This window comes from Phycodurus eques, chromosome 8, assembly GCF_024500275.1.
Source record: "Phycodurus eques isolate BA_2022a chromosome 8, UOR_Pequ_1.1, whole genome shotgun sequence".
Lineage (NCBI taxonomy): Eukaryota > Metazoa > Chordata > Actinopteri > Syngnathiformes > Syngnathidae > Phycodurus > Phycodurus eques.
Window position 1 is genome coordinate 10,754,084 of NC_084532.1, and position 22,967 is coordinate 10,777,050.

General features: G+C 41.5%; 3 protein-coding genes across 4 annotated transcripts; 2 read left to right on the forward strand and 1 right to left on the reverse strand.

Annotated features, from left to right (window-relative positions):
- Positions 1–236: 236 nt before the first annotated feature.
- mrpl47 (mitochondrial ribosomal protein L47) lies at positions 237–4,826 on the forward strand. The gene is made up of 7 exons (XM_061683847.1): positions 237–384; positions 689–837; positions 935–995; positions 1,073–1,169; positions 1,276–1,406; positions 4,414–4,509; positions 4,597–4,826. The coding sequence occupies exons 1-7, from the start codon at positions 251–253 to the stop codon at positions 4,703–4,705; spliced, it is 777 nt and encodes a 258-aa protein (XP_061539831.1). The 5' UTR covers positions 237–250; the 3' UTR covers positions 4,706–4,826.
- A 64-nt stretch (positions 4,827–4,890) lies between these two features.
- On the reverse strand, positions 4,891–19,573 carry actl6a (actin-like 6A). 2 transcript variants are annotated; one of them, XM_061683845.1, is made up of 14 exons: positions 18,087–19,442; positions 17,479–17,555; positions 15,819–15,993; positions 9,395–9,495; positions 9,213–9,310; positions 8,333–8,427; positions 7,101–7,207; positions 6,739–6,828; positions 6,590–6,651; positions 6,119–6,233; positions 5,952–6,032; positions 5,743–5,838; positions 5,577–5,663; positions 4,891–5,494 (listed from the first exon to the last, which is right to left on the reverse strand). In XM_061683845.1, exons 1-14 carry the CDS (start codon positions 18,598–18,600, stop codon positions 5,414–5,416), a joined length of 1,779 nt encoding a protein of 592 aa, XP_061539829.1. In that variant the 5' UTR covers positions 18,601–19,442; the 3' UTR covers positions 4,891–5,413. The 2 variants fall into 2 exon arrangements, with proteins under 2 accessions (XP_061539829.1, XP_061539830.1); XM_061683846.1 differs by lacking the exon at positions 18,087–19,442 and adding an exon at positions 19,449–19,573 and having other exon boundaries at positions 4,896–5,494.
- Positions 19,574–19,622: 49 nt separating this feature from the next.
- aldh7a1 (aldehyde dehydrogenase 7 family, member A1) lies at positions 19,623–22,722 on the forward strand. Its single transcript, XM_061684798.1, has 2 exons — positions 19,623–19,704; positions 20,757–22,722. Exon 2 carries the CDS (start codon positions 20,762–20,764, stop codon positions 22,382–22,384), a length of 1,623 nt encoding a protein of 540 aa, XP_061540782.1. The 5' UTR covers positions 19,623–19,704; positions 20,757–20,761; the 3' UTR covers positions 22,385–22,722.
- The last annotated feature ends 245 nt before the right edge of the window (positions 22,723–22,967 follow it).

Genomic DNA, 22,967 nt, shown 5'->3' on the forward strand with positions numbered 1-22,967 from the left:
CCGCCATGTAGGCATGTCGATTAGCTGGGCTTCTACAACGTTGGTTTATCTCGCGTTAATATCCTTGGGCAGATACTTTTTAACAGGTCTTAATCATTGTTCTAATTTTACTTTATTTTAAATGTGTCTATAAATGTAGAATGACAGTTTTATTATAATATATTGCTGAGTATAAAATAAGTAAAATATGCGTTTAAAAAATTATCAGACCGAAATGCATTCTGGGTAATGTGGTGGATACATTGCAAAGATGGCGACGTCCTCTTCAACCAGACGCGTTTTCAGTCTTTGCAAACAGTTGCAGACTGTTTGTCGAATATCTTCGCAGATAAATATTCAACGACGTACAGCTAGTTTGACACATCTCAACCCTTATATTTGCAGGTAAGAACCCGGTTGTATGTACCGGTATACGAATTGGAGCTAGTTCATCATTAGCTTCGCGCTAACACCCGAGGTCCCCCCCCCCCCCTTCTCTGACCTCAAGACACATGACAGGTTGCAAGGATGTAACGTTTAAAGTAGTTAACAACAAGGTTAATCTGACCACCTGGCCATGGTGTTATTGTGGTCTCCTTGGCATTTCTTAAGGTGAAAGTGTCTCCACCGGGAATTACACCCAGTTACTGTATATGTTCTGTATATAGTACATAAAACGGAAGACTAAACATATTTTCTCCCCTTCCAGGGAAAAGTTACCACATGTTGCCCAGTTTTGGTACAGTCGCAGCATCCCGCTGGTTCAGTGTCGCGCCTTGCACACAAGCATTCATAGAAGGGGGCTGGATGAGTTCTTTGACCTCCCTGAGAACTGGGGAGAAAGCAAGGTGAAATCAGGTAAAACAGAAACAAGTAATACGTTCACAATTAACAATTTGCAAAATGTAGTTCGCACCACTGTACGCATTTAGTTTTGGGGGTTATCATATTGCAGGTGCACCATGGACTGCCAAACAACTGAGAACAAAGAGCAACGAGGATTTGCACAAACTCTGGTAATATTGTATGGATTACATTTTAATGTAAAAGTCCATATTTTTGGCAGTGTTTAAAAGCATTTGTCTTGTGTCAGGTATGTGCTGTTGAAAGAAAAGAACATGCTGCTCACACTGGAGCAGGAAGCGAGAAGACAAAGGGTTCCGATGCCAAGTCCGGAGAGACTACGGAAGGTTGGTCTCATGCTTGGATGACTTCCTCACCATACAGACAGGTTTGGTCATTGCCACAGGCATGATTTATTTTTATTTTTTTTAAAGTTTGTCTCTCTCTTCTTAGGTGCAGCGATCCATGATCAGGCTGGAGACGGTGGTGATGGAGAGAGAGACTTCACTGCGTCTACTCCAAATGGGCCGGGAGAAGGGGAGACCAGGCGCCTGGAGGAGGAACGTGTTTGGATATGTTTATTGGTGAGAGATTGTACACCAACACATTTGAACCGTGACCAAAATTTTCTGGGAAAATGTACAACACAAATTAATTTGACCAAGCAGATGCTGATGTAAATGGCATGTACACTGATCATCTGCATATTAGGGGTTTGGCATTTGCTTGTTTGTGGAATTTTGCTCTCTGTATGGTAGTGATAGACCGATATGTTTTTTTTGGGACTGATACTGATTATTAGTAATCAAGGAAGCCGATAACCGATATTCAGAGCCGATATTCGTTTACAGTAAAAGGGGAAATATTTGCATCACAATTTTGAATAATTTTGTATGAAACTCCAACACTTTACTTCATTGAAATGCCTTTATGCACACTTTTAGACAGTAATTGGCTCAAATAAAGAAGCCAAGAACGAACGCAGTCTGTCACGGGGGGAAGTGGGGGGTAAGCTTGGGTAAGCATACGTGACATCAAGCCACACAGGACCCAGAATGCAATTTTGAATTATTTGTCCCAATTATGTTTTATAATTATGTATCTTGTTTCTGTGTGTTTGTGTTAGCAGTAGTTCGTTGAATGTACCTTAGTGAACCTTATTTAACTGCCACATTTATGGTTGATTTATATTGCACATATTTTATTTTAAAGAAACTAGGACTTTATAGTTTGTATGTGAAAAATGGACTTCCCGGTCTATTCCACGTAACAGATAAGCCCGACAGGGCATTGACTCTTAAAGCGAGCCTCGGAAATTCTTGAGTATGAATATATTTTCTCAAAACGAAGTCAGTTAGTCTTTGAGAACAGTGAAGCTATTATGGGACATTGTGTAATGTCCTGTAATGAGGTTAGAGCACAGTTGTTATGCTGTAAAGCCAGACAAAATAAACCCAGTTCGACCCACTTTTAACATGACCGATAATCTGCTGTGTAAAGACAGATACCGATATGGGCCAAAAGCCAAATATTGGCCTCGATAATCGGCGTGGCCAATAATCTATCACTACTGTATGCAATATTATGACTCCTGGCTTTTGAGGTGGAAAATACGTGTACAGTGGTACGAATCTGTCTACTGCTCAAATTCTAGCCTTTGTCTGTCACTTCAGAGTCTGATGGCGCAGTGGGTGGATGGCAAATTCAATCTCCGAACAGCGAGTTTAGAGCTAGTCGTTATTCTGGTGCAGCGTTACTGCCCTTTATTTACGACAATCTGACTTTTAATTTCATGGAGTTGTGTATGAATGTTCTGAGGCTGCGTTACAAATGCTACCTTAGTTTTCACATTTATGATTTATTGAGGGGCAACATTACTGCCTTCTAATTTTTTGCACTTTACATACACGCATACATACTTTCGGCGAAAGCGGGTAGGTAGGTGGGGGTGGGGGGCACCGTTGCTGACGTCATAGGGTGTTTTGTACTCCTTGAACGCTGGCAGCTAGATCCATTCCACACAACCACCATCCACGCACAGGTGTGATTTCTGAATATTACTCCGCGGCGGACTAATATGCGAGCGCATCACCCTGAGGTTCCGCCTGTGCGCCCGGGACCTGCTTTGGATAACTCACAGGAGTTGACGAGACCAGAAAAAAAAACTATTCTGCTGTTAAGAAGTAACGGTACTTTTACTCCGTTACAATGAGCTAAATGTCGCTCGCTACTTTTATTTGTCAATTATTGCTTATTAACTATTTCGTGTGCGAGACTACGACTTCCGCATTGGGCCTGTTTGCACCAATCAAATTTAAGCGCTGACGTTTAAATCTAGTTCACCAATCAAACGACACAAGAAAGTCATATGACCTCACACAATGTCTTCTATTGGGCTTCCCGAGCATAGGTATTAACACTAGCTAAGCCAGCCCCGCTGAATGTCGTGCATACGTGGCCACCATGTTGGGAAGGTCGTCGTTACCATGAAGGCAACGGCGAGCTACTCGTGTTTACATTTAAACGAACAAAAACAACAGCTTTCATGTATTGTAGTTTTTGTCTGGCACTGTCTGCCCAAATGTGGATATTTCAGCTCACGCATAACTTGAGAAAACACCGTGCAGTAAATTGCAGATGTTTTGTTGTAGTTTTGACTGTGCATACACACACAGCAACATCAGAATATGCAAATTCACATTTTATTTTGGATTTTTTTTTTTAATTGCTTTTCATGCTGTGGTTAAAAAAATCTGAAGTTACTCACTATTTACTTAGTAGTTGAGTAATTATTTCCCTGTGTACCTTTTACTCAAGTAATATTTTTGAGGACTACTTTTTACTTTTACCTGAGTCACATTATTGTCAAGTAACAGTACACTATTTGGCTACTCTACCCACCCCTGGAACGGACATCCTGTATTGCTACTCTTACATTAGAGCAACATTTTTGCTCATCAGATCAGACTGTGTCGTATTTGTTGCACTGGTCTTTTGTTTTTTCGCATTGAGGTGTTGCGGGTCGTGGTGCCAGCGGAACCGCGAAGCAGACGTAACATCGGCAACAAGTTGATCCGCTGGTACATCTTGCATTAATTAGGAAACGCGCCTACAATTATCAAATTAGTTTACGGATGTTAATGTTAAATGTATTTTTAAAAAAAGTGTTTTACCAGTCTTTGCATAAACCATGTAGTAACAGAAAAAAGAAACAAAAACTCACGTTTTTGTGTTGAGGTCAAAGCCATGTCGAATATTGTTTTGGCACCATCTGAAGGCGTCTTGGTGCCAAGCAACTAGTATGTTGAATAGAGAGGAGCAGCTTCATTTAGTCAGGACGTAGCTTTGTCTATTTGAAAGAAAACGTGCTTTGCTGCCATTTTTGTAGTATCTATAGGCAATTGCAAACCTTTCTGGGTGGCATCAGTTACTCCAGATTTTCACCATATATGGATGGACCCCGTCTCTATCCTCCAGGAATTGTGGGGGTTTAACTGTAGATGAAATAGCTAATGAGTGCAAATGACGAGACACGCTTTCCAAAAAACTGTTCCTGTCCCTTCACTCAGGTTAAGTTTTTTTCTCATCTAGGTATCGATTCAAAGAGTATGCCATTCCTTGGTATATGAATAAAAGATACAAGCGTAAGAGGTTTTACACACCCAAGTTTGTTGAACCGCACATCAGGTAGGATACAGTACACAGGCAACATCCACATCTTGTAAAAGCTGTATGTTGTACAATAAATGTACTTTTGTGCTGTTCGTCTTGTAGGTTACGGATTGAGAGGTTCCTTCGGGAGAAGTACAGGAAAGCAAACATGGAAAAGAAAAAGCTCGCCAAACTTCAAGGAAGGTTCCCCCAGATGAAGGTTCCAGCATGAAAACCAAGTCATTCGTCCTGTAGAAGTCACTGTCACCACGCTTCATTGAAGATAGACTTGAAACTGTTGAGTGAACTGAAGTAACCTTTGTGATGATGTACGATAAACTATTACCTTACAATGTGCAATTGACTTAACAATTTCTAAGACTATTTGACAATAAGGTGGAGCCACTGAAAAGTGTACAATTAAATAGTTTTATTATGACTTGAAACTCCCACAGAGGCAACGAGGCCTACGTCAATGAGTTCGTACACAGTTTATGCACCACAGACTATCACTTCAACTGTAAAGGTTCTTAAAAAACACCTAGTTATTGAAAGTGAACTTTCAAAACTACTTTATCAGTATTGTGTATAAAATGTTTGGGGGGAAAAAATGTATTTATGCTCAGTGGGAACCAAGTTTGTTGTTTTGGGGTATGCCATACTGATCAAAAGGAAAGAAGAGCAGATGTAAAGTACAAAAAGAGTGTTCATGAGTGAGATTTTGTTGCTTTCTGGTTTCCATAAACCACTTTTCATCTGAAGATAAGGCATCACACTGAACATTATGGCAAAGAAATTTAATCTCACTACATCAAAGTGATAGGCAATTGTGAATGTCGCTACAACACATCCACAAACAGAAAATATGGACAAACTGCTAAAAAAAGATTTACGATCAGTTCTCCGTATCATTAGGTATGGGGATATGCTCGGTGTAAAATTAAGGGCATTTTCTGTCCACACACTGCTTTCCTCCCTCCTCGTACTCCTGTTTAGAGATCCACATTTGCTGGAAGGTTCCCTAGAAGACAAGGAAATCATTTGATGCGTCTCTACTTGGATACTAGATATCAAAATATCAGCAGCATATCCTGTGCACTTACAAGTGATGCTAGGATGGAGCCTCCGATCCATGCACTGAACCTGCGCTCCACTGTGGTATTATTGGCTATCAGCTTCAGTCGCATACTCTTAAGTCACAAAACAAACACACCCATTTATTGTTTTTTTTTTGAAGACAATAAAAGAAGGCAGTTGTTGAGCACACACCGGGGGCGTTTTCTGGGAGAGTTCTCTGTTGAGTCGGTCAGTGAAGCCCTGAATCAGCGTGTTTCCTCCTGTCACCACTACGCTGCCATACAGACCCTGACACGCAAGTCATAGAGCTGCCTCAGATAGTGATTTCTAACAATAAAATATCTTAAGATTTCAGAGGACCAATAAATATGATCACGCTGAGGGCATGACTCAATATTTACCGGCCGAATGTCGATGTCGCACATTCCCACGCTGGTTGTCACCACGTGGCCGACTCCTAACATCGTGTTTCCAGACAAGCCCTGACAGTGGATCATGAAACATTGTTACTACACCCAAACACACCGATATACTTGGTCCATGTGCTATAAAATGAGGCAAAGCCTACCTTGGCGTTAGAGGGGTCAAAAAGGCCCTCTGGGATTTTTAACCTCTCAGCCCCAAAGTCACAGTTGTAGCCGTTGGGCAGCTCATAGTGCACTGTGGGCATCTGGGCAGCAACCCTGAAAGAAGAGGATAGCATTCACAGGTTTTTAAAATATTTTTGAGAGTGGATTTTAGCATGAAAACCTCCATAGAAGCTAGAGGATAGGGCAAAACGGAGCTTGTCACTCTACACTATGACCTATGTGTTTAATTCAGCTATAATATGAGTTTAGAATAGATTAACATAGTTCTAATAATGACAACGATCACAGTTGAGAAGTCCTGGTTTCAAATGTCTTTTCTCCAGTTACTCTGGCATATAACTCTAAATTGTACATAGTTGTGAATATGATCCGAGCACGGCAAATTTTGAAGAAAATATACACGTGGGAAAATGTTGATGGCTTTATGGTAACAAATTAGATTTTCTTACTGTTCGTCGTATGGCGAGTCGGACACCTGCAGCACAGATGCCTGGAAGTCTTGGATGACACACTGTAATCACAAAGAGGAGACATGTTGTTTAAGTCTAAATTTGGAGTATAAAGCTAAGTATTGCCAATGCTAGATTCTATTACTGACATTGCACATGTAATTGTGCCACGAGCGTGTGACTTGAGGTAGTTTCTCCTTTTTCTTCCAGCTGGCCGGCGATCCCTCTCGCACTGGATCCTGATATGATAAATAGTGAAGTGAATACCTATTTAACACTGTGGATGTACATGTCACCGACGTCATTTCAGAATACAGTTCAAGTGACAAAAAGTCAATGTATTACAAATATTTCTCTGTCAGCTCATTGCTATTGAAATGCCATCAGAAAAATAAAATTGAGATAAAACGTTTTCATTAGTGAGCAAGAGTATACACAGCCACGGTGTGTCCGATAATTAAAATTACTTAAAATGCATCACTCCCAATATGAATGATAAAAGGGGGTTCACCTTTGATGCAATCATGTAAGGTGGAATTATTTCAACATTTATCTCTTGGAAAAGTTCTCGACACTGCATGCTCATGAATTCTCCAGCCAGGGGCGACTTGACAATGCCTGTCAGAGAAAACAAAAGTCACAGTGACTCAGACAAAACACACATATAGCGGAACCTCCAAAGACAAACACCCCGTAAGTGATACAATTGGGAATTCAACCAAAACTTTACGGGAATATGTGCCCAAGTAGCACATTTTTGGAATGTGGGAAGAAGCCGGAGTACTACCCACACGAGCACATGACTGCACACAGAAAGCCAAAGCAGATATTCCAACCCAAACCTCAGAATTGTGTGGCAGGCATTCTAACCACTACTACAACAACATGCTAAGCACTCACTAAAAGTAGATTATTGAAATATCAGTTGTACAAATGAATTTAGAACCGGTTTTATGCACTCTTTGATAAATGAGGGGCCTGGATTTGGGGATCATCTGCCATTCCTCATTGCAGATCCTCTCCAGTTCAGTCAGGTTGAATGGTGAACATTAGTGGACAGCCATTTTCAGATCTCTCCAGAGATGCTCAATTTGGTTTAAGTCAGGGCTTTGGGTGGGCCATTCAAGAACAGTCACAGATTTGTTCTGAAGCCACTCCGTTATTTTAGCTGTGTGCCGAGGGTCAGTGTCTTGTTGGATGGTGAACCTACGGCCGAGTCTGAGGTCCTGACCATGCTGGAAAAGGTTTTCGTCCAAGACTCTGTACTTAGCCGCATTAATCTTTCCTTCAATGGCAACCAGTCGTCCTGTCCCTGCATCTGAAAAACACCGCTACAGCATGATGCTGCCATCACCATTGGAATTGTATTGGGCAGGAGATAAGCAGTGCCTGTTTTTTCACAGACTGCTTAGAATTAAGACCAAAAAGTTGAATCTTGGTTTCATAAGACCAGAGAATCTGATTTCCAATAGTCTGGGAGTCCATGTGTTCTATGCAGACTTTCATGTGTAAGCCATTGACGAAAAGCTTCCGTCGAGCCACTCTAACATTAAGCTCCAACTGGCGCAGGGTGCAGTGATGCTTGACTTTCTTGAAATTTCTCCCATCTCCCCACTGCATCTCTGGAGCTTGGCCACAGTGATTTTTGGGTTCTTATTTACCGCTCTTCTCCCCTGATTGCTCAGTTTTCCCACTGCTAGGAGTCAAAATGTATATATAGAAAAGGGAATGATTATGAGTTACCTTGCTGCAGGACGTAGCCATCATGCACCGGTATGGCTGTGGTGTGTGTGGCTCCGCTGTCCAGGACCAAGCCTGTAGACCGTCCGTTGGCGAAGCTTCTCCAAGTAAAGGAATTGTTGCGACACATGTATGACACGCATATGACCATTACGGAACATCCATTTTCTATAGCCCTTGTCCTCATTAGGGTCGAGGATGGCCTGGAGCCTATCCCAGCTGACTTTGGGCGAGAGCCGGCGTACAGAACCAATCGCAGGGCACATACTGTAGACAAAGACCCATTCACACGCACATTCACACCTATTGACAATTTAAGTCTCCAATGAACCTAACATGCATGTTTTTTGGAATGTGGGAGGAAGCCGGAGTACCTGGAGAAATCTCACACAAGCACAAGTAAAACATGCAAACTTCACACAGGAAGACCTGAGCCAAGAAGGCGGGAATGTTGTAGTGCCGAAGGTCGCTTCTTCTTCTATTATAAACAAGGAAGCATGTAAGGCAGGGGTGTCAAACTCATTTTTGCTGTGGGCCACATCGTAGTAATGGTTTCCCTCGGAGGGCCATCATGAGCGCGAACACATATACAGTAAATGTACCATTGCCTCATGTTATTAAATATACACAAAAAAATATTGATGAATAACTATATTTGAAACCAGAAGCCAGTAAAAAGTTGTTAATTCAGTTTATTTTGAAATGGGGATTGGTAATAAAAATGTTTGCAATCAACGATATATAAAAGGGAAGACGATTTGCAATGTTGTTATTTTAACAAGAAACATGAAGTCGACGCACTTTCGCGGGCCACATAAATTGATGTGGCAGGCCGGATGTGGCCTTGAGTTTGACACCTGTGATGTAAGTGCATAAAAGATACGCAGACAGCACGGCTGACTTGCAGAGAAAGAAGGCGGGAATGTTGTAGTGCTCGAACATCAGTTCGGTCAGTTTCTCTCGTTTTGCGCGCGTGTTCCACTGCAGACGTAAAACACATATGACATGAGACAAAAACATACGCAGATGCACTAAAAATTCCAGCTCACAGAAAGAGTAACTCACTGATGCTTCCGACATAAGTACTGGATGCAGGCTTGGTTCTGACTTGAAGTGCATCCTGTAGGTGTGATCCAAAATGGCTTGGAAACTGTCCCAGTCTTCAACTGTGGCATATGGTATAAAAAAAGATAAATCAAGACAAAATACATTTTGTCACAAATGGACACAAACATGTATAAGCAATTTTTATCTGAATATATCCCAGGTAATGTGACTGCAGTTTAAGGTAGAAACTTCACATACAGTGGCTGAAATAAGTATTTAACGGATCACCATTTTTCTCACTAAATATGCTTCCAAAGGTGCTATTGAAAATGACATTTTCACCAGCTGTTGGGAACAACCCAAGTAATCCATACATACAAAGAAAGTAGAACAAATAAGATCAGAAATTAAGTTGTGTGTAATAATGTGAAATGACACAGGGAAAAAGTATTGAACACAACAAGAAAAGGAGGTGAAAAAGGGCATGGAAAGCCAAGACAACACCTAAAATCTATCAATAATCAAATAGCAATCAAGCCCCTTGTCAGCGCACATGAATATCAGCCGGTTCAGTCCTAATTGACCTACAAAAAGGTCTCATTGCCAAGGTGTGGGGCTGCTTTTCACAAAATGGTACTGGTAAACTTCATATTATTGAAGGAAGGATGAATAGGCAAATGTACCTTCTTGACAAAAATCTGATGCCATCTACGAGGATGATGAAAATGAAACGAGGGTGGACATTTCAGCAGGATAATGATCCAAAAGATACTGCCAAGGAAACTCTCAATTGGTTTCAAATAAGGCAAATAAAGCTGCGAGAATGGCCCAGCCAATCATCTGACTTGAATCCAATTGAAAATCTATGGAAAGAAGTTAAACTCAAGGTCCAGAAAAGAAGCCCACCGAACCTTCAAGATTTGAAGACTGCTTGTATGGAGGAATGGGCCAAAATCACACCAAAGCAATGCATGCGGCTAGTTTCTCCATACAGGAGGCGTCTTGAACATGTCATTGCAAACAGAGGCTTTTGTACAAAGTATTGAATAAATACTAGTTGGTGTGTTCACATTATTACACATAACTTAATTTCTGAGCTTATTTGTTCTACTTTCTTTGTATGTGTGGGTTACTTGGGTTGTTCCCAACATCTGGTGAAATCTTCATGTCAATAGCACCTTTGAAAATATATGTCCTTAAAAAAAATGGTGACGTGTTAAATACTTACTTCAGCCGCTGTATGTTCTGCACTATATAGACCGCAGTGTCCGGGCCTCCTTGTCATTTCATATGGCTTGCAAAAGCTTTCCACAAATTTTCTTTTACTTCTGTTCAAAACTACCCACAAAAATGATAACAACCAATTGCAAGGGAAATTATGTAATATGATGGTGGGATTGTCCCACACAAGCACAAGGAAAACATGCAAATTTCACACAGGAAGACCTGAGCCAAGATTCGAACCTCAGAACTGTGAGTGAGACACACAACTTAAAGTAAGGGAGAAAATGGGTAACTGCCTTGCAGTTTAGCCGCACGTCTAATCCGGAAACAAACATAGTGCAGCTCAGATTCTAGCCAGTAGATGTCATGGCTAGCCATATGTTGAAAAAGAAACCTCCTGTAGCCAAAACAATGTTTAAAATGTTAGTATTGCAATTCTCTACATCGTTCATTACCTAAAAAGACGACGAACGATTGATGTTGCACATTCATAAAAATTTAAGAAGTTGTTTCATTGAAAATTAAGTCATCAAATCTGTCCCTATCAAAGACAAGCAGTTTGTTTTTCTTTTTGTTCCCTTCGTAGAGCGATTTTCAACCGGTATATGAAGGAATTTACTGTAAATGTAACACCTTTGATATGAAGAAAAATCATAAAATTGCCTGCTAAAAACAAGAAGATACCATAATCTACAACCCCAATTCCAATGAAGTTGGGACGTTGTGTTAAACATAAATAAACACAGAATACAATTATTTGCAAATCATGTTCAACCTGTATTTAATTGAATACACTACAAAGACAAGATATGTAATGTTCAAACTGATAAACCTTATTGTTTTAGCGAATAATCATTCACTTAGAATTTTATGGCTCCAACACGTTCTAAAAAAGCTGGGACAGGGTCACGTTTACCACTGTGTTACATCACCTTTTTTTTTTTTTAAACAACACTCAATAAATGTTTGGGAAGTGAGGACACTAATTGTTGAAGCTTTGTAGGTGGAATCCTTTCCCATTCTTGCTTGATGTACAGCTTCAGATATTCAACAGTCCGGGGTCTCCGTTGTCGTATTTTACACTTTACAATGCGCCACACATTTTCAATGGGAGACAGGTCCAGACTGCAGGCAGGCCAGTCTAGTACCCGCACTCTTTTACTACGACGCCACGCTGTTGTAACGTGTGCAGAATGTGGTTTGGCATTGTCCTGCTGAAATAAGACGGGGGAACAATGAAAAAGACGTTGCTTGGATGGCAGCATGTGTTTCTCCAAATCCTGTATGTACCTTTCAGGATTAATGGTGCCTTCACAGATGTGTAAGTTACCCATGCCATTGGCACTAACACAGGCCCATACCATCACAGATGCTGGCTTTTGAACTGTGCGTCCATAACAGTTCGGATGGTTCTTTTCCTCTTTGGCCCGGAGGACACGATGTCCACAATTTCCCAAAACAATTTGAAATGTGGATTTGTTGGACCACAGAACACTTTTCCACTTTGCATCAGTTCTTCTCAGATGAGCGGGCCCAGAGAAGCCGGCGGCGTTTCTTGGTGTTGTTGATAAATGGCTTTTGCTTTGCATAGTAGAGTTTCAAGTTGCACTTACAGATGTAGCGCCAAACTGTATTTACTGACATTGGTTTTCTGAAGTGTTCCTGAGCCCATGTGGTGATATCCTTTTCACATTGATGTCTGTTTTTGATGCAGTGCCGCCTGAGGGATCGAAGGTCACAGGCATTCAATGTTGGTTTTCGGCCTTGCCACTTACATGCAGTGATTTCTCCAGATTCTCTGAACCGTTTGATGATATTATGGGCCATAGATGATGAAATCCCTAAATTCCTTGCAATTGTACGTTGAGGAACATTGTCCTTAAACTGTTCGACTATTTTCTCATGCACTTGTTCACAAAGGTGAACCTCGCCCCATCTTTGCTTGTGAATGACTGAGCAATTCAGGGAAGCTCCTTCTATACCCAATCATAGCACCCACCTGTTCCCAATTAGCCTGTTCACCTGTGGGATGTTCCAAACAGGTGTTTGATGAACATTCCTCAACTTTCTCAGGTCTTTTTTGCCACCTGTCCCAGCTTTCTTGGAACGTGTTGCAGCCATAAAATTTGAAGTTAATGATTATTTGCTAAAAACAAAGTTTATCAGTTCGAACATTAAATATCTTGTCTTTGTTGTGTATTCAATTAAATATAGGTTGAACATGATTTGATTGATCAAGGTTTTGCTGCATGTGTGTGTCACATGTGTCACAGGAACAAAAAATATGATTCTTTCATCGTCAGCACGGCATCAGTTTCGTTATGAAAAATAGAGCAATGGTGAGTTTTTTTTAGATCGTAATTTAAGATGCGTGCATCGATGTTCCAGGCCAGTTCTCTAAGGGAGGCTGTGATCCCACACTGCCGCTCTGCTGCAATTAAAATTAGTGTCACAATAGCCTTGAAATAGTCACATTTCCATGGGTCCTCATCCTGATGAGCATTATCAGCTGGGCCATCATACTTCACATTTGTGGGCTCCATACAGTGGTGTAAAAAAGTCTTTGCCCCCTTCCTCATTTCTTTGCATGTTTGTCACACTTAAATGTTTCCCATTATCAAGATAATTTTAATATTATTCAAAGACAACATAAAATGCAGTTTTTAAATGTTTTTTTTATTATTAAGGGAGGAAAAAAAAAAAACCTACATGGCTCTGTGTCAAGTGATTCCCCCCGGTAAAACATAACTGTGGTTTGTCATACCAGAGTTCAATTTCTCTAGCCACACCCAAGCCTAATACTGCCACACCTGTTCTCAATCAAGAAACCGCTGAAATCGGGCCTGCCTGACAAAGTAGACCAAAAGATCCTCAAAATCTAGACATCATGCCAAGACCTAAATAAATTCAGGAACAATTGAGAAACCAAGTAATTGAGATCTATCAGTGTGGGAAAATGTTATAAAGCCATTTCTAAAGCTTTGGGACTGCAGCGGACCACAGTGAGAACCACTTTCCACAAAAAAAAAACAGAACTGTGGTGAACCTTCCCAGGAGTGGTCGACCAACCACAATTACGCCAAGACTGCAGCGACAACTCATCCAAAAGGTCACAAGAGACCCCACAATAACATCCAAAGAACTGCAGGCCTCACTTGCCTCAGTTAAGGTCAGTGTTCATGACTCCACCATAAGAGAGAGACTGGGCAAGACGAAAACCACTGCTGAGCAAAAAGAACATTAAGGCTCGTCTCAATTTTGCCAGAGGACATCTTGATGATCCCCAAAACTTTTTGGAAAATACTCTGGGGTCTGACGAGATAAAAGTTGAACTTTATGGAAGGTGTGTATTCCATTAGATCTGGCATAAAAGTAACACCACATTTCAGAAAAAGATCATCATACCAACAGTAAAATATGGTGAACCGGCCATCTGTTCGTGACCTCAAGCTGAAACGAACTTGGGTTCTGCAGCCACCACCAAGTCCACCTCTGAATGGCCGAAGAAAAACAAAATGAAGACTTTTGACTGTCCAAGTCAAAGCCCTCACCTGAATCCTATTGAGATGCCGTGGCATAACCTTAAAATGAGGTTCATGCTCGAAAACCCTCTAATGTGGCTGAATTACACCAATTCTGCAAAGATGCGTGGGCCAAATTTCCTCCACAGCGCTGCAAGAGATTAATTGTAAATTATCGGAAACGCTTGATTGCTGCTAAGGGTTCCCCCACCAGTTATTAGGTTTAGTGGGCAATCACTTTTTCACACAGGGCCAAGTAGGTTTGGATTTTTTTCTCCCTTTACAATAGAAACTTTCATTTAAAAACTGCATTTTGTGTTTACTTGTGTTGTCTAAGACTATTATTTAAATTTGTTTGATGATGGGGAAAAAAAGTGTGACAGACATGCAAAAAAAAAAGAAAAAAGCAGGAAGGGGCAAACACTTTTTCACACCACTGTAATGGAGTTTACAGATGCAGGTCAACTGGATTAATGCCATATCATGCATTTGTATTACAGAGGAGGCAATAAAGTCACATTTCCACTAAGCTACCTGGTACAATTTGGGATAATGAACCCTGAACTTGTAAGGCTAAGCATAGCTTTCTTTGCTGCGTAAATATTGTGTGACATGGGATGAGCGCAACACAATTCATCATGCCGGTGAATTCAAGAAGGAAGACAAATGCAACAAAGTAAATAAATTACCCAGGGTCCAATATTAACGGTGGCCCACAGCCACTACACCGCTGTGTTGGGCCACCACCGCCTTCTTTATTTTTATTTTTGGAGCACGAGTACAATGAAGGTACTTTTATTGTCAATTCCACAATACGTGTAGCACATACAGAATATTGAAATTATGAGACTCAAGGCCCTACAGTGCTGCAAAAAAATATTAAAAAGTATGAATAATAAACATCAGTATAAAGAATAAAACTAACTAAAACTGTGGTATAGACAGTATAAATTAAATGTGCAAATATCAAAGATTAGGAGACGTTCAACATAGTCAAAGTCTGAGTACCAAGCCACTTAAAGAGATTTTCAAATTAGAAGTGAATGAGGGGTGGTGTGTGTGCATGTGCGTGGGGGTTCAGAGTTCAGGTGGGCAGAGAACAAGAGAGGTTTAGGGGCCAGAGCGGGAAGAGAGTTCAGCTTTCTGACAGCCTGATATATAAAACTGTCTTTAAGTCAGCTGGTCCTGGCCCGCAGACTCCGCAGTCTCCTCCCTGATGGCAGCAGACTGAAGAAGAGGTTGTGTGTGTGTGTGTGTGTGCGCGTGTGTGTGTGTGTGTGTGTGTGTGTGTGTGTGTGTGTGTGTGTGTGTGTGTGTGTGTGTGTGTGTGTGTGTGTGTGCGTGTGCAGTGACCACAATTAATTCATGATTTAACAAGGGGGGGTAATTACTTTTTCCACATCGGGCCAAGTAACTTTGAATAGTTTTTTTTTCCCTTCATAAATTAAATCACAATATAAAAACTGTATTTGAACTTCACTTGGGTTATATTTGTCTGATATTTACTTTTGTTTGATAATCTTAAACAAAGTGGAGAAACTATGCAAAAATATAAGAATCTGAGAAGGGGGAAAATACTTTTTCACAGCACTGTATAGAACAAATGTAGTACGACTTCAGAGGTACTTTATACTTCTCTATCATTCGGCTTTGGGGCACTGTGCTTTGGAAGGTATAAAGGTGACAGAAATACTCACTCATGCCGTTCTTGAGGGGAGACATGACCTCCATGGTCTCCCTCGGGACCCTCAGCTGGTTGGTGTCAATGTAGTAAATGGTGCCACTCTGCTTGCCTTTGTCACCGTCCGTCTCCATGGGAGTGGTGCCATCCTCGCGGTCAAGGGTCACACCGATCACCGTGGGGAAGTCAGCCTTGCGGGCGCAGAAGATACACTCCTTTAGTATTTTAAGATTTCAGTTTACTGACACTAATACTAGCGCCTTTCACACTGCCTGTAAAAGCCAGAATATATTTGTTTTGTTTCTTGTTTAGCACTGAGATGTAATGCAAAAAATATATATATATATAAAACCTGGCCTTATTTTTGTTATTTCATTCTTTTAAAAAACTTTATTTTCCCAAAAATTTGTATTGTCTTTTTTTAAGGACTGAACATGCAGCAGGTCACATTGACCCGTGAACGTTTTTGATGTTCCAAAGACGCAAACATAACAGGAGGGTTAATGGCCTTTTCACACCACACTTGCCCAAGTGTGAAAGGTCCGTGCGGCAGTCTGTAGGGGTGACAGCACCCCAATGCGACCAAGCCCATCTTTGCAAATGCTGACGTAGCAGCCTTCAATGAAGTCTGGAGGCTTTCCCCACTGTTAGACTGCACCTTGGCAATTATGTATTTGTCAAAAGAAAGGTAAGCTAGGTTCGCTTATTTTAAGGAGGAGGAGGTGTTGAGTTGTAGTCAAAAAGGGATGTGTGCATGCTATACTAATTTCACAGCAGGATCTTGGAGTTTAAGCTCGTTTGTGAGCTACAGTTCCACGAAGAGCGCTTCGAGGTGTAGTTTAAAGGCTGCAGATACGTCTCAGTATATCATTTTTCTATTATCCCAAAGCTGGGGATAGTGGGACACCGCATTTATTATGACTTACTCCATTTCCCCATTGCCGTATACAGTGCAAGTCAGCCAAAATAGCAGTCAGAAAACATTCTGCCAGCCTCTCTCCTATTGGAGACGCTTTCTGACGTCACCACGCCGCGTCTCTAAAATAGAGCATATTTCTATTCTATTACAGTGCGTCAAATGCCGTCTGCACTTGCCGACCATGCCAGCCCCCTCAGCACATATAGTGCACAATGAACAGGAAAGTCGACGGTGCGCTGCACGTTGCTAAGTGCAGTGTGAAAAGGCCTTCAGAATGACATTCGTTAGGCACATTACGCCCTTCCTCATGTGTGACAGTTAAGAATATTTTAAGTGTGACTTAAAAGACGAAAATTATTCATTTATAGTAAATTATTGATGATGGAAACTGTTTAACCCCGGGTTATTTCTAATTTCATTATATCTTGAGGGAATGGGAATTATTTCCCCAATTCCGAACAGATTGGAGATTGTGTAGCTGTGTCTCAACCTCAGAGGTTCCTCTCCAACTGGTGAAACAATCGTAATTTAATTTAGATTTTCCTTTTAATGATTATTTTTTAAATTTAATTTAGAGGCGGCAGTAGCTCTAACTCAAGCAAGTCATCCACAATGATCTGAACTCGATTTATGCAGTCTGTCTCCTGGGTGACAGACCTCATTTCTTGACATCATCAGCATACCCCCAGAGAGAAGGATGAAGAGCAAAAAAAAAACAAGGACATGTTGAATAAGGTTATTTGAGAGATCCTCTTACCTTGGGACAGTCTTCTCCTGCATAGCCAGCTCTCACTGTGTATGAGCCAATGTCGAACACCAGAGCTCCCACCTCATCTGGAGAATATGATAGTGTTTCCTTTCACAATGAATATTGTCTATGGTCTTTCTTGCTACAAAATTCTCTGACAAACGTGGATCAATCACTGTAAATTGGTCAATGTGGCCTTACTTGCTACAAAATACTCCGACACACATGGACCGATGACTGTAAATTTGTCAATGTGCACACACAAAATTACATCCATTCTTTTTCTATAATGAATGAATATGAGCTGGAGCCTATTCCAGCTGACTTCAGGCAAAAGGAAGACTACACCCTCACCTGGACTGGTCACCAGTCAATCTCAGGGCACACTGAGACAAACCAGTCATATTCACATTCACACCATGATGCTCGGTGCATCACACTGAACCCAGTGTTACACATGTTGACAACAAGGAACTCAAGTGAATGAACCACTCACGCAAAAAAAAAAAAAAAAAAAAAAATATATATATATATATATATATATATATATATATATATATATTTTTTTTTTTTTTTTCATATAGAAGCAGCCATGCAAGCCCAAGCCATGACATTACCTCCACCATGGTTCACAGATGCGCTTCTGTGTTTTGGATCATAAGCAGATCCTTTCTTTCTCCATACTTTGGCCTTTCCATCACTTTGGTAGAGGTTAATTTTGGTCTCATCAGTCCATAAAACTTTGTTGCTAAACTTTTGTGACTCATCTCTGTACTTTGCAAAATCCAATCTGGTCTTCCGATTCTTTTTGCTGATGAGTGGTTTGCATCTTGTGGTATGGTCATTATATTTCTTCTCACAAAGTCTTCTTCGAACAGTGGATTGTGATACCTTCACACCTGGCCTGTGCAGGTTGGCAGTGTGTCTGTCATCAACTGCTGTTGATACCCTTGGTCGACCTGTTCGATGTCTGTTGCTCAGTACACCAGTAGTTTCTTTCTTTTTCAGAACATTCCAAATTGTTGTATTGGCTATGCCCAATGTTTGTGCATTAGCTCTGATCGATTTTTCCTCTTCTCTCAGCTTCAAAATGCCTTTCTTTTCTCCAATAGACAGCTCTCTGGTCTTCATGGTTGCTTAACAGTAAATGCAGTTTTCACGGGTGAAACCCACAACCAAAAACAAGCACTAAGGTTTAAGCAATCAATCTATAATGCAACACTTGAGCAACTAGAAATACCCAGTCACATGTTCCGATACTTTTGTTCCCTGGAAAAAGTGGGTGGATTCAAACAAAAGGTACTCTGTCCTGAGTTGTTTAACGCATCTAGATGTAAATACCATGAAATAAAAGCTGGAATTCTGAATTTTTGTCTCATATTCATCTTTTGATCTGAAACCCAAATGTCTTCAGTGCACAACAAAAACAAAGGAATTTACCTTGCCGTTTCAATACTTTTGGAGGGGAATGTATGTTTGCGATTATGCTGATTACAAGATTGTGCATTTGGAGAAATATCTTACACTACACGTCTATCCATCCATTTTCAATAGACCGCTTATCCTGATTTTAAAAAATAAATACCAGCAAAGCACCCGAAATGTCACTGATTTTAGGTAACGCTTAATCCATTTACTGTATTACAACTTTTGTTGCGTTGCACAGCAAACGGACATAATTTTAAATTGCGTCCTGCCCACTTTCATTCATTTCGTCCGACTAAAACGGTAGCAACTCAGGACAGCACAGCTGAACCGGCTTGAACTGACGGAAATATATGCACTTTGGCATGAACACTTTAGTGGAAACAGAGATTCAAGGCTGTGCGCATGACAAACTGTACCAAATAGCGTAACATATTCCAACCGTGGAACTAACCGGTAGCATGGCTAGCGCAGTTAGATAGCTATGCACAAGGCTAGGAAGAAGGACAACACGTGAAAGCGATTAATTTCTGTAACCATTAAATACCACTCACCACCCCCGTACACGCCACCGCTCATCTTGGAAATGTTCACAACAGCGCGTTTACGTGATAATGTGGGTTATTATTGCTGAATGACAACAAAGGAGCTGCGGGAGTTAGCACGGACCCGTGACGAAGCGGGCGCCACTTGTGCGTCACAGCGGCCGTCCAATCAGAGAGCGGTGAGGGCGTGGTGACGAATAAATCAGGGGACGACAGTACGCTCCATGCTCTTCTGTGAACGTGGCCTCGCGGACCATACAGCAAAGTAAGCGAAAAAACTGCCCAGATTTTCGTTTAAAAACCTGTTTGAAATTGATGGTGAAATGAAACGAGTTGCTACGTCATAGCTGTACGATGATGGCAGTAAGTCAGCAACAAACTCATGACCTTGAGCCGCGGTCTTTTCGATAATGTGTCACGGTTCTTGGCGACCATGACACTTGCAAAAAAAATGAAAAAAATAAAAATAAAACTAGATAGGTGCCGCACAACTTAAAGTTTAAAAGTCGTCAAAGCTATCGGCAAAATTGCCCAGTAACACTAAATCAATCAAGTGAGAATTCAGAATGCCACTTTGGAGTTACAGTTCGGGTTTAAATGTGCACAGGCAGCGGGACAAAGTTTTCAAGTGTTATAATAAATAGGTGGAAAGTTACTTAGACATTTGTTGTACATATAGCATGGAATGTATGATTATTTTTTTGCATAGCAATGCAAGAAACAAAGAAGTAACGACCTAATAAGCTGCTACTTTTGTAGCTACGGTATGACAAATATATTGAGAAAACATTGCATCACATCCGGTCTACTTTTATAAACTTTAATTTGCGAATGACATTTAATTGTTAGCGATAAAAAAGTCATTTATTGTTGTACGCGCACTGTCCACAACATTATTATCACCTGGACAATTGAATGTGATCAAATATAAGAGCTGTTTATATTACAAACATGTTTGAGGTTTTTTTCTGGCAAAAATTGAGGCAGAGGTTGTACTGTTCTGATCATTCGGGAATGGGAAATTAGGGGCTCTTCTCTTCATCATCGCTGGTTTTAGGAGCAACTTCTGAAGTCCAACGTTTTCTGGTACCTAAAATAGTCCTACTGACATTGCAATTTAATGTCACCCTGTTTAGATAACAGAGTTCATTATGTTTCCTTTTAGAGCCAGAGGTGGCCCGAACATTTTTAATACGCGAAAACCCTGGCTGCAGTGCAAGTTGTACATCACTGCAAAAGATGACGTTCATAAGAGTGCAATTTGTCCAAATGTTGTGGTGGTTCACAAATACAACTGTTTTTGATTTTTTTTTGCAGGACTCATGCAGCACTGCCTCAACTTGACCATTGCCCGATACAGCACGCTCCTCTTGAAGTATAAATTGCCATCTGTTCACCAGTCAGCAGCCATGTCAAATCTTCTTATTAGCCAGCCCAAATACACTTGGCTAAAGGAGCTGGGTCTCTCTGAGGACAACCCCGGTGTTTACAATGGCAGCTGGGGAGGCAGTGGGGAGGTTATCACGTCATACTGCCCCGCCAACAACGAGCCAATTGCCAGAGTAACCCAAGCTACAATGGCGGAGTATGAAGAAACTGTTCAGAAGTCAAAAGAAGCCTGGAAGATATGGGCGGATATTCCTGCTCCCAAAAGAGGGGAGATCGTCAGGCAGATTGGAGATGGGCTGAGAAAGAAAATCAAAGTTCTCGGGAGTTTGTTGTCTCTAGAAATGGGAAAGATATATGTTGAAGGGGTGGGAGAAGTTCAGGAATATATTGACGTGTGTGATTATGCTGTCGGTCTGTCAAGAATGATTGGTGGGCCTGTCCTGCCTTCAGAAAGACCGGGCCATGCCCTGATCGAACAGTGGAACCCAGTTGGTCTTGTCGGCATCATCACCGCCTTCAACTTCCCTGTGGCTGTCTACGGCTGGAACAACGCCCTAGCTCTTATGTGTGGCAATGTCTGCCTGTGGAAAGGAGCGCCAACAACACCACTTACAAGCGTGGCTGTTTCAAAGATTGTCACTGAGGTGCTGGAGCAGAACAACCTTCCAGGTGCCATCTGTTCCATGACATGCGGAGGAGCTGATATTGGCACGGCCATGGCTAAGGACGAGCGGGTGGATCTGTTGTCTTTCACCGGCAGCACTCATGTTGGCAAGATGGTGGGCATGATGGTCCAAGAAAGGTTCGGCCGCAAGCTGCTGGAGCTCGGTGGAAACAATGCTATCATTGTTTTTGAGGATGCCGACCTTAATCTGGTAGTCCCCTCTGCGGTGTTTGCATCTGTCGGAACCGCTGGCCAACGCTGCACTACCACGAGAAGGTTAATGCTGCATGAGAGCGTCCATGACACATTGATTGAGAGGATCACCAAGGCCTATAAGCAAGTCCGCATTGGAGATCCCTCGGACCCCAGCACCATGTATGGGCCTCTGCACACTAAACAAGCAGTGGAGCAGTACTTATCTGCAATTGAGAAGGCCAAGCAGCAAGGCGGCACTGTCGTCTGTGGAGGAAAAGTGATGGACCGTCCAGGAAATTATGTGGAGCCCACCATCATCACCGGGCTGGCTCACGACGCTCCAGTTGTCCACACGGAAACGTTTGTCCCCATCCTCTACGTCCTCAAGTTTAAAACCGAGGAGGAGGCATTTGCGTGGAACAACGAGGTGAAACAGGGCCTGTCCAGCAGCATCTTTACCAAGGATCTGGGACGGGTTTTCCGCTGGCTCGGACCTAAAGGGTCCGACTGTGGCATCGTGAACGTCAACATTCCAACAAGCGGTGCTGAAATCGGAGGGGCCTTCGGTGGAGAAAAACACACAGGAGGAGGCAGAGAGTCTGGAAGTGACTCTTGGAAGCAGTACATGAGGCGCTCAACCTGCACCATCAACTACAGCAAGGATCTTCCTCTTGCACAGGGAATCAAATTTGAGTGACACCTGTGGCTGCTTGTTGTTTGTTCAGAAACTGAACAGCAATGAATATTATGACAACTTTTGTCTTTGCATCTGGGAATTAGAAAAGGTCAACGTTTGGGGGAAAAAAAGTAATAGTCGTGTATTATGTAAGTCTATTGCTATGGGTTTAGATATGAATCAGGAATTTGAAGTATGTGGGCACTTAGCAAACCTGAAAAGGTTTTGAATGCGTCTATCATTATGTTGATTTTGCAGTTATGTACCAGCACGTAGAAATTCAGTTTCTGTGCTAAGTGACTGTACCGGATACTTTAATCTCTTAAAATAAAATAAACCTTTTATTCTGGCATAAACAATGGAATGGACAATATTATTCGTTTCCATTACCGTATATATTAAATGGAAATGGACAGTACAGTACATGGGTCACTTCTGTCACTCTTAAAATGTCAACTTAATATTTTTCTGTCATACGGTTCCACACAGTTCTAATTTCTTAGTTAAGTCAACCTTGGTTAAATATTAAATTTGCCTGTTGACATTAACAGTCAACATTTAACATTGTGCGCTCTTCTTACTCAATATAGACTAAAAAGGGTGG

Bases quoted from the DNA above. Each gene is read 5' to 3' on its own strand.
- mrpl47 (XM_061683847.1), top strand. From the start codon at position 251: ATGGCGACGTCCTCTTCAACCAGACGCGTTTTCAGTCTTTGCAAACAG. The intron at 385-688 runs GTAAGAACCCGG...CTCCCCTTCCAG, and splicing joins CTCAACCCTTATATTTGCAG to GGAAAAGTTACCACATGTTG. The intron at 4,510-4,596 runs GTAGGATACAGT...TTCGTCTTGTAG, and splicing joins TTTGTTGAACCGCACATCAG to GTTACGGATTGAGAGGTTCC.
- actl6a (XM_061683845.1), bottom strand. From the start codon at position 18,600: ATGAAGACCAGAGAGCTGTCTATTGGAGAAAAGAAAGGCATTTTGAAG. The intron at 8,428-9,212 runs GTATCTTTTATG...TACTTGGAGAAG, and splicing joins AAGTCAGCCGTGCTGTCTGC to CTTCGCCAACGGACGGTCTA. The intron at 6,829-7,100 runs GTGAACCCCCTT...TTATCATATCAG, and splicing joins CTTACATGATTGCATCAAAG to GATCCAGTGCGAGAGGGATC.
- aldh7a1 (XM_061684798.1), top strand. From the start codon at position 20,762: ATGCAGCACTGCCTCAACTTGACCATTGCCCGATACAGCACGCTCCTC.